Source organism: Mus caroli, unplaced genomic scaffold (assembly GCF_978045245.1).
Source record: "Mus caroli unplaced genomic scaffold, Mus_caroli_1 scaffold_12, whole genome shotgun sequence".
Lineage (NCBI taxonomy): Eukaryota > Metazoa > Chordata > Mammalia > Rodentia > Muridae > Mus > Mus caroli.
Window position 1 is genome coordinate 26,083,162 of NW_028227267.1, and position 10,690 is coordinate 26,093,851.

A 10,690-nucleotide genomic window follows, 5' to 3' on the forward strand; every position below is an offset into this window, starting at 1 on the left:
TTCCTCAGACTTCTCTGCTTTCATTTAACAGATACCATTTTTCCCCCTCAGGTCCTGTGAGAGTCATGTGTTTGGAAGTGAAGGTTCAGAATTAAGGGTTGCTGAATGCTATGGGGAAAATAACCAGATCTGTGGTCGATTAAAGATGGCAAGTGGTGCATCCAAATGAAAGCTACAGTTTCGTCAGGGACAGTGGCCGGGGTTTTGTGGATGTGTGGCTGCATCTGTCCTCAGGGGTGTTATGTCTGTATCTTGTTTACACAGAAACCAAAACTTATGAGTGTCCCCATGAACTGAAGTGGTTAAATTAGCCCCAATTCTTTGTAGCTCAAGTGGTATAGCCGGAAGTTTAGGGCAAAGGTGTCAACTTGGATGACAGGTGAAGCTCTGCCTTTGGTCACGATGACATAGAGGAGACTTGGTCCATGTGTCACTTTGAGGAAAACAGACAGAGGGCTCCTATGTTAAGCTGCCTATCTTCAGGGTACTGACCTGGCCTTTATATTTAGATGGAAAATGAACTAGGCAAAGAGAAAAGAGGTACTGGTAATTATGCAGCCTTGGTAAAGATGAGGTCTGCTTGACCATCCTCCTTTATGGTGCTACAGGGTGGTCCAGAGGAGTCCTCACTGCTTGGGTAGAGAAGTTGGTTCTGGTCTAGGATACAATCTTACCCTTAACAAGAACTGTCTCTCATGGGAGATGGCCTGTCCCAGGGCGCTTTGCAGTTCCTGGCATCCAAGGTGACTGCAGCTTTGGAACAATCATTTATTTCTGTGTCTTTAGCTTGGATGGAATAACCTTATGCAGTCACACCTTAAGTGGCTGGCATGTCTGTGCAGAGTTGTGCATGTGTCTGCCTTGAAGTGAAAGGGACAGAGTAAAGACAGAGATGGCAAGCTCTATGCTGGTGGGCGTTCCCCTGTGAGCCCAAGAGAGGTGTCAACACATGTTAGCAAAAAACAAAAGCTGAGCACTCTTCATGTTACGAGTCTTTTAAATATTTAACCAAATGCTTAATTCAATTATTTTGGGTAGAAAAAAAAAGCAAATGTCTCCAGGAGCACTAATGTTCTTTCCCTGTGTACCTGCAGCAGCTTTCCGGGGTTTCACCAGAATATGACATTGTTTTATTTAAAAGAAAGTTTCCTGAATTTTTAAGAAAAACTAAGACACAAAAGAGCCACCACGTAACAGTGATAGCAACAGTTAAAGTATCAGTTGAGGAGGCTGAAAAAATGCTTTTGTACAACAAAGGACCTTGTATTGTGAAATAAAATTTTGTCCTAACATAAATAACTTTCCAAAAATGGAAAGGCGAGGGAGAGCAAAACTGACAGATTAAAGTATGTTGTATGAAGGTTTGTGGAAGCTAGAGCTTAAAAACTAGATGTCTATAGCAAAGCTCATCAAAGTAAAGTTATTAAAACTTTCTTAGGTCAGTATCAAATTCCTAACATGAAAACAAAGCTGAATTTCTATGCCTAATAAGGCATAATAAGGGTTCATGTTTAGGAACACCTTATGTTAGAAAGCAAGGATCTTATGGTTCATCCCTTCTTTGAATGAAGTGTTTAAAACCTGATGATTATATTTCATTTAAGTCCTTTCAGCACAAAAACATAAATATGTCTTAGGGCTAAGTTGGTGTGGTTCCTCTATTGAATTAAAGTCAGGTGGCTGCAACCTTAGCATTCATTTATCTTCATAACTGTTATAAGAACAATGATATTGTTGGTTGAGAGGTAAAGATGTTCCCTAACTTCCCCTATGGCTCTGCGATTATTGGATAGCACACAAGAGACCTGAGCATGGCCTACTGTCTCCATACCCCTTTAGAATACCTGGTCATTAAATCTAGAAATGTAGGTGGTCGCGAGGTTTGGTAACCCAAGGCAGTTCAAACCTCTCAGCTTGGCATTCAGACTCTTGGCATTACGGCTGACCTTCCCAGGCTAACTCACACGATTTAACCCAGCTGAACAAAACCAAATATGCCCCTTCCTTTGTACCTCTCAGTATTTGAGCCTCTCCTCCCTCTCTACTCTTGTGAGGGGGTGGTCTTCACACCAACATCAATACTTCTCACTACGCCTGTAGAGGAACCTCTCACAGACAGCTCAGTGCTGTCTTACCCTCTCCTGTGACTTCTGCCTCCTCATCCCCAAAGCCAGAGCATGAGTCTGGTACCATTGGTCTCTGAATACCTAGAGGTGCAAGCTAGGAGATTCCAGTTATTCATGGAAGCAAACCCACCACATTGGTTGCTCCCACACAGGCTTAGTGCAGCCAATTCTGTTCCGTTGGGTCTGACTTCCTACCCTCAGAACTACAGCTCTCATGCATAAGCAAATATCCCTCCGCCAACAACTGACAGAACACTACAGTCCTGGAGGAAATGGAGAGGCATCTGGAGCGGTCCGAACTCCACCCACAGCAGCGTCCTTGCAGCTGCTGAGAATTCTGGGAAAGGAGAACATCTTCCAATGGATTGGGTTTTTCCAAGCTAAGAAACTGAGTTGAAGTTTGTTTGTTTGTTTGTTTGTTTGTTTGTTTCCTTTGCACAATTAAATTTCTACCTCCTGGCTTTTAATATGGGTGAAAACACTAGAGGCAGAGAAAGAGTCGGGTTATCCATTTCCAAGAGCGGCCTGCAGTGCTGGCATTTTTGAGGACAGCACATAGAACAAACTGAATCTGGCTGTGATTAGAAGGAGACCAGAACGGGACACCCATAAGGTCACCCATAAGCCTCTGGTACCAGCCGAAGGGAGGAGGGCTCAGAGCAAGATGAGGAGCAGAGAGAGCATTGGGATGGGCCTACAGACCCTCAGGATCTGAGCAAGGGTGGCTCTCCATCCCTTCCTAACACTGCCATCTACTGAGATGTCCCGCTCCTCTCTCCCTGCAGCGAGGTCTGAAGAAGCTTAGAATCAGTTTGCTTTCAGCAGTTTTTTTTTTTGTATGATTTCATTTCTCCTTTGATTTACTATTCTAACTGTTAGCATGAGGTTCCCTCCACCCTCCCTTTCAAAAATTAATTACTGTAATTATCCATCTTTTAATAGCTGCTGATTTGGCATCTGCAGAAAATATCTGAGAAAAATGCAACTCTATGTCCATTTGCCTCCTTGAGAAACAGCGAAGATGAATCGGGACTTTTCCTCAATTGCTTATTGACCTGAATAGAAGGAAAGGATTGTGCCAAATGGATTTCTTATTTGCATTCTTAATTTGTGGGGTTGAGATCACAGAGTGACCAAAACATCTAAATGCTGGGTTCAGCCACATCTGTGGGGGTGAGCAGCAGCAGGCCAGCCTCTGTCCATCAGCTCTGCCTCTTCACTGCCCATCACTGGAGTGAGTTTCTGCAGAACACAGACATCAGGTTGACTGCCAAGACACCCAGCCCACTGGCATGGCCAGTCTCGTAGTATTGTATAAAACAGCTGAAGAAGCCAGCCTCAAGGTAAGGTGAATGCACTGGACAAAATTGCCAGTGCATGTCCCTGCATTCCATAGGAGCTGCAAGATCAGAAACCTACTCATTGAGCATGCCATCAGGTTGGGTCTGGGTGAGTCTCAGAGCTTCTCCCTCACGAATAAGATGACCTTAGGATGTCACATAACTCTCCAGATCCTTGAGCACTTGCAGAATGGAGCAGAGAACAGCTGCTCATGGACTTTTAAGAACTTCTAGGACGAAGACTGCTATTGCATTTCTGCTAGAGAGGGGCTATCCAATGTGGGTTGGGATGTTTAAGGGAGGCATGTGTTAGGCATTAAGGTACAGAAGCAAAGATCTTAGTTTTCGGGTAACTCAGTGGCTACAAGGCAACTGATATAGGGGTAGAATGCTTTAATCTGACAATCAGATGCTGAAGGGAGCTGGTCTTTGAAGCGGAGGCCCAGTGAGTACCCCTTTCCTGTGCACACAGGACAGCACTCATATTGATAAAGGGGTGTCTGGCTTCCTCTGCACTGAGCCTAAGCTGAACCTGTGACCAACTCTCTTGGAACGATGACATGTAACAGAGACAATGTTGACTTGTTTCAGACCTGAATTTCCAGTAGAATTTCTAGAAATTCTGCTTTTGTGCCTTTGAGATCCCTCGGCTGTTGTGTTCCCTCCCAAGAACCCACGTAGAGACACAGGTAGAGGCCAGATGCATATGACCATGAGGCAGAGACCCAGGCCACACTGACAGCTTGAGACAAGAACACAGGTAGACGACCAAGCTGAGTTAGCTCATCAGTGGCCACTTGTCTCGTGTGTTGACCCCCTGAAGTGCTGGATCGATCAGTGGAAGAGTCTCTGTGGGGCTCCATCCCAGCTAGTATCATGAGGAGCATGTCCCATCCCCGTTGACACACAGTGTCATGAGAAATACTGTCCTGCACTGCTTTAAAAAAAAAAAAGAAAAGAAAAAAGAACTCACCCTGTCAGGCAAGCTCACTGTATGAACATCATAAACAACCCAAGATGACTACCTACCACTGGGCTGTGGAAGCTTAGGGGGTCCCTGATACACAAAGTCTGTTGTGAGCTATGTATCATCCTGAGACCCAGGACTGTGATGGCATAGTTATAACTAACTTCCTAATCTGCTTATCCAACACGTCCCCTGCCACTCTGCTGCATCTCCCCACTCGCCAGCTTCATGCTCACTCTGTCATTGCTCTCCAGAACGGAAGTCAAAGTAAGTGACAAGGGAGCATGTGAACAGGGACCATATTCAGGCCATTTTCACTCCCACACCAGGCGCCACTGTTTCTTAGTAAGACCAGTAGCATCCCTACCAATAAGTCCCCTCCCCACATCCCTTTTCTCAAGTCTCAGAGGACCTGCAAAATTTGTACCACAACACTATTATGTTCAAATGGCATGAGCACCAATTAGCTGTCATTTCTTCCTAAAACAGAAGCCCTCAGGTACAGGTGTCCATCAGAAAATACCTGTGGGTGATCTTCGAGGTATAGACGAGGCAGCAGTCTCACCATGATGCAAATGATCCCAGGATGCATGATCATGACGTCACCTTCATCCATCCTACAAAGAGAGGGAAGACAGGACATGTGATCTTTCTAAAACAGAGCATGATCCATGTTATCAGTGCACCACCACCTAAAAAGTGAATGACCTTGAGTTGATACATCTGAGCCTAATGTAGCCCAGCTGTAAAATGGAGTTAACAGCACCACGTTTTCCTTCCAGGGACAGAGACACACCTCTATCTCAACCTGTTGGTGCCGGGATTATGAACGTGCACCACTACTCTGGTTTATTTCTCTGCACATGAGATCCAGGGATTGAACTCGGGTCCTCATGGTTGCAAAGCAAGAACCTTAACAGCTGAGCTGTCTACCTAGTCCCTCAAGGGGAAAAAAAATAAGTGTTTCAAGATGAAATACAAAAGTGCTGCCGGGCGTGGTGGCGCACACCTTTAATCCCAGCACTTGGGAGGCAGAAGCAGGTGGATTTCTGAGTTTGAGCCCAGCCTGGTCTACAGAGTGAATTCCAGGACAGCCAGGGCTACAGAGAAACCCTGTCTTGAAAAACCAAAAAGAAAAAAAGAAAAGTGCATAAATGGAAGCATTTGTGGGACACTTGATAATGTGTTGCTTTAAGAAGATTATGCTTACATTGCAAAAGAAATAAGGACTCGGATCAAGCAGCCTAAGTGTCCACCTTCAGATGCTATATTTAAAAATAAAATATGTAAACTCAAAGCAAGTGAAAGAAATATAGTAATACAAACCGGAACGCTCACTCAGAGGGTAGAGATGAAGGACAAGGAGCAAGCAGCATGTTCCAGCTTCTGAGATCTGCTCAGGACGGAACTGGGTAGCCATCTTGAATGGGTCTTTCCCACTCTTGCTACTTGGCAAACAAGAGTCCATACATCTTCCTTTCCCATGGAGCTCACCACTCCATGGAGTGTGAGCTCATAGCAAGCAGCCCAGAGGAAATATGACTGATGCCATCGTAGCTCCTTTGTGTTTCCTTTTGTGTAAACTTTTACTTCTAGATTTATTTATTTATTTATTTATACATTTGTGTGCTTGTCTTCCAATAGCTTAGAACTTCCTAGAACAGACTTTCATGGCTGTTCTTCCCCTACATGTACCTGCTCTGACATATGCTCTATCATACCCTGTTTGTTTATCCTTTAGACCTCTAATACATATAACTTCATTCAGACTTTATTCTCCCCTCCCCCTCCTTTCCAGTTCTCGATTTACTACTTAATCATTAACACCTGCAGCTCTAAAACCTGTAAACCAAATTTTTCCACTCTCTACCCAAGCACAGCTATCTCTATACCTCCTCTAAGACACACCTGAAATGTGCAGGTTTCTTCTGCTACAGGTTACTATGATGTTAAATCCTGGAGTCTGTCATTCATTTGGCTTTCCCTCCCACCTAAATAGTCATGAAGAACATAAACATGAAGGCTGTTAACCAGGATGATTCTGGTAAAATAAAACAAGCAGACAAATACTGTGGGAGAAGAAAGTAAGAACTCTCACCCTGTCAGACACATAAAACTTAACAAAGAAACAACCAAAGACCGAGAAGACTAGCCACAGGGGTAAGGATGGGTTAGGGAGGCACATGTCTGTCTTAGGTCCAAAAATCTATAGCATATATTTCTAAAAGGTTAGAAAGGGGCAATAAAAATAACATGTAGAAATGACGATGGACAGAGATTTCCAGATAGAGTAATTTCCATGGATATCAAGCAGAATTAAGTTTCAAAATAATCCACACCAGGATACTCGAAGTGAAACCACAAAACAGGAGTAATGTAGCTCTTTAGAGAAAGCAAACAAAGCTGAGAAAGCAATGTGTGGCACTGACAAAGATTATTCCAAAGAAGAGAAAATTAATCAACAGCCACAATCAAAAACAATAGCTAAGAGGACCTTTCATGTGTTCCAAGAAAACAACCGTTGGTCCAAAGTGCATGCCGAGCAAAACTATCTTCCCACCATCAGGAAGAAAATAAGTATTTTTTTCAGACTAATAAAACTTAGTGAGAGGGTATAGGGGACTTTCAGGATAGTATTTGAAATGTAAATGAAGAAAATATGAAATAAAAAACTTAGAGAGTTTGTCACAAATAGACTTTAAAGAAAGAAAAAACTGCAGTGGTGTTCAAAATAATACAGCTTAAAAGGAGCAGGCATAAGGAGCAAAGGGGGTATGGGAAATATAGAGATAAGCCTAAATAAACTTTGAGTAAAAAGTAGATAAAAAGCTTGAGAGGTTAGTTGAAATAAAGTGAAACTGTACTACAAATCAACATTTAAATACAAGCTAGTGTAGCAGTGCTAAGAACTCCACAGTTCTTTCTGTATTAATACAAAGAACTCCATGGCAAAGGCAGCTGTTGCCAGAGAGAAAGGACAGCAGGCTACAGAACAGGAGAAAATCTTTGCCAACTGTATTTCAGACAGAAGTTGCTATCTAAAACACATGAAGTACTGCAAAAATTAAACAGTAAGGCAACAAAACTTATGATCAACAAAATGAGTGTTCTCAAAAGGAGAAACACAACCTGCCAATAAGTATTTTTTTTTAAGTTTTCGACATACTTAACCTTTATAGAAATGCAAATTAAAACTTCTGTCAGATTCTGCCTCACATCATTCAGAATAGCTAACACCAAAGCCAAAATCAAAAACCAAACAAAAACTGATAATAAATGCTGGCAACTGTGTGAAGAGAAATGGGCTTATAATCACTGCTGGTGGGGATGTAAACTTGTACAACCACGATGGAAATCACAGTGGAGGCTTCCAAGCACTGCGGAGAGAGCAAGGCTGAGCTGGAGCTATGGTATTCTTAGGCTCATTCCCAGTGGACTTTATATCCCACCACAGAGATCCAATCACATCTGTGTTTGCTGCTGCTTTATTCACAGTAGCAAGGAAACTAAATACACACACACACACACACACACACACACACACAGTGTGTGTGTGTATTTAGTGAATAGAGACAAAGAACTAGAATTCACAAAGTGAATAGAGACAAGGAACTAGAAGAGTCTGTGGGATAGGAGGGAGAGTTTCACAGAGGGGAGTTGCGGAAGTTGTTGAGCATGTGAGATGTACAAGATGAAGGGGATGCTGGGGATGGAAAAGGTATAGTGAGAGATGGGCCAGGGAGAGGGGAAGAGAGAATCTGTCAAAAGTAAGTTATATATTAAATTGCCATAAAGAAACATGTTATTTAAGAAAATTGTTATTTTGTATGCAAATTAAATATAAATGTTAATGTTAGTAGATAAATATTTGCCACTATAATGGTTTTTAATATATATTCCTTGACAAGTGACATGCCAAGTTGACTTAACAATTTAATAATATTGGAAAAAAACTCTGAGTTTGATTCAATGGTCAAAAACGGGACATTGTTCTAACAATCAGAGGGCATGGATTCTTCCCATGCCCATGTCGGGTATTTATGAAAATTTATCACCTTTATGTCCATTTAGTTAAAACTAATTAATTCTAAACAATAAGAACAACACAGCCAATTTTATCTCTCTGTAGTGAAGACGGCAGTGAATGGCAGATGATGAGGAGGGCTGGTCTGTAACATTGCAACAAAGACACCAAGCACAGATCACAAAGGAAGGCAGAAAAGCACTGAGCTGCATAACAATGTAACACCAACAGCAGTGGGCACAGACTGGAAAGGATGTAGAGAGATGCAGGGATTTAAAACACAGATTGGTCTCCTAACCATCCAAGGCAAGAAAAGGATTCCAGAATAAGCCCAAAGGAAAAATAATAAGGACAAAGGAGAAGAAAATAGAACATTGAGGTAAGAGAAACAAAAAAACTGTTCACATGACCAATTAAAAATGAATTTCTGGCCAAAATGCTGAAGGGAGAGAGGCAAGACAGTCACTGTGCAGGATGACAGGCGGGACAACCCAGCTGAGACAAATGCTAAGAGACACGGAGCCTGCCAGCACGCACTGCATTCCTGGTTACTCACGAGGCTGAGCAGGACGGTATCTTGAGCCCAGAAGTTTGAGGCTAACCTGGGCAACACTGGAAAAAGCATACCCCCTCCTATCGTGTGTGTGTGTGTGTGTGTGTGTGTGTGTGTGTGAGAGAGAGAGAGAGAGAGAGAGAGAGAGAGAGAGAGAGAAAGAGAGAGAGGTGGTGGAGACACATGCCTTTAAACCCTGCACTCTGGAGGCAGAGGCAGGCCTCTGAGTTCAAGGCTGGCCTGGTCTAGAGTGAGTTCTGGTACAGCCTGGGCTATACAGAGAAACCCTGTATTGAAAAATCAAAAAAAAAAAAAAAAAAAAAAAACAAACCAAAAGAGCAGCCTTTTTTGATAAATTGAAAATTGGATAAAAAAAAATTGGGGATAATTTTGAACACTAACTTGACCTTGGCAAGTTCAAAATAAATAGAACTTTGCTCTCCAATAAGAATTGTTCCAACAAGAAAGCCCCAGGCTCTTGGAAGTTGGGTGGTAAGTGCTAGCACACAGTCCGGCTCTAGAAATATTTATAAACTGACTGCCAGGGAACGGGGACAGGCCAACCCATGACTGGGGATGTGTAAATTTAACAGTAAAAGCTGAATATGAAAAACCAAAGGCTCTCAACATAGATACTAAATCCCTTCTAAAATTAGTGACTCGGGTTGACAATACATTGTTACCATCTTGGCTTGTGCAGGGAAGCAATGTTAGACAGGATTGCTTATGTTTGTGAGGGCACAGCCACAGATACAAGATTAAAAACAAAACAAAACAAAACAAAAAAACCCTTTACTACACCAAATTATCCACAAAACAAAATGTATCTTATGATTGTCTCAGTTTATGGAGATTTAGCAGCCACTGCTCTCACCTCCGGAAAATGGGGACCTTCTTGGGACAAACTGTATTGACTCCCAATATGGACGTCACCATAGCATTGACGTCATTTGTCTCTGTTGCTTGTGTGAAATGAAATGAAAAAGGGCATTGACTACTAACATGATCTTTCCTCCCCCCCCCCCAATTTGTGGGATGGGTCCACACATTCCTTGCTTTAGTGGAACTAAGTTCTTCTACAGTCAAACGTTTTAGCAAAAATCTGAGCTATTGAGAGGCACTGCTTGTGGAAAGGAGAAGGTAGTCTTCGCTAGGGAAAATTGCAGTGGTACAAAAGACAGAGAAGAACCCTGTGGTTGGACCTGTGCTGTGGTTGGACCTGTGCTGTGGTTGGACCTGTGCTGTGTTTGGACCTGTGGTTTGTGCCATAACAAACTGAAAGCTCTCACCCAATCCTCTGGCAGCACTCTGGGAAGGAGATGAGACCACAGAGGGCAAGGCAGCCTGAATATCCAAGAAGGCCCACCTTAAACTCCAAGGAGCGCAGAGTGTCCCAGAGGAGAAAGTCTGTCTCCAAGAAGGCCTGCTCCAGCATCCAGAAGCCTTGCGGGTTCTCAAACAAATCAACAGACAATTCCAGGCCTATGCTGACTTGGGTCAAACGTGCTCTAAGCCCCCAGGGTAGAGGAGCTTGCAACTCTGTAGCACACATACTACCCACTATCCCCACAGGGATATCTGTATAACACAGGAATGGACCACACACCCACTGGTGACCACAGCAGAAGCAGCTAGCCCAGCTCTAACCTGTCCTCCATGTCTGGCCACTGCTTGAATTTG

General features: G+C 43.0%; 1 protein-coding gene across 3 annotated transcripts in view; it reads right to left on the minus strand.

Moving 5' to 3' along the window:
* Wdfy4 (WDFY family member 4) overlaps nt 1–10,690 on the minus strand; it is a 219,146-nt gene that overhangs the window by 157,092 nt on the left and 51,364 nt on the right. For all 3 annotated transcript variants that reach the window (XM_085828543.1, XM_029469142.2, XM_085828542.1), the window contains exons 12-13: nt 10,658–10,690; nt 4,957–5,050 (exon numbers count right to left, since the gene is read on the minus strand). The exon at nt 10,658–10,690 is cut by the window's right edge and continues 545 nt beyond it. In XM_085828543.1, the coding sequence (XP_085684669.1) occupies nt 4,957–5,050; nt 10,658–10,690 (127 nt within the window). The remainder of the gene's footprint in view (nt 1–4,956; nt 5,051–10,657) is intronic.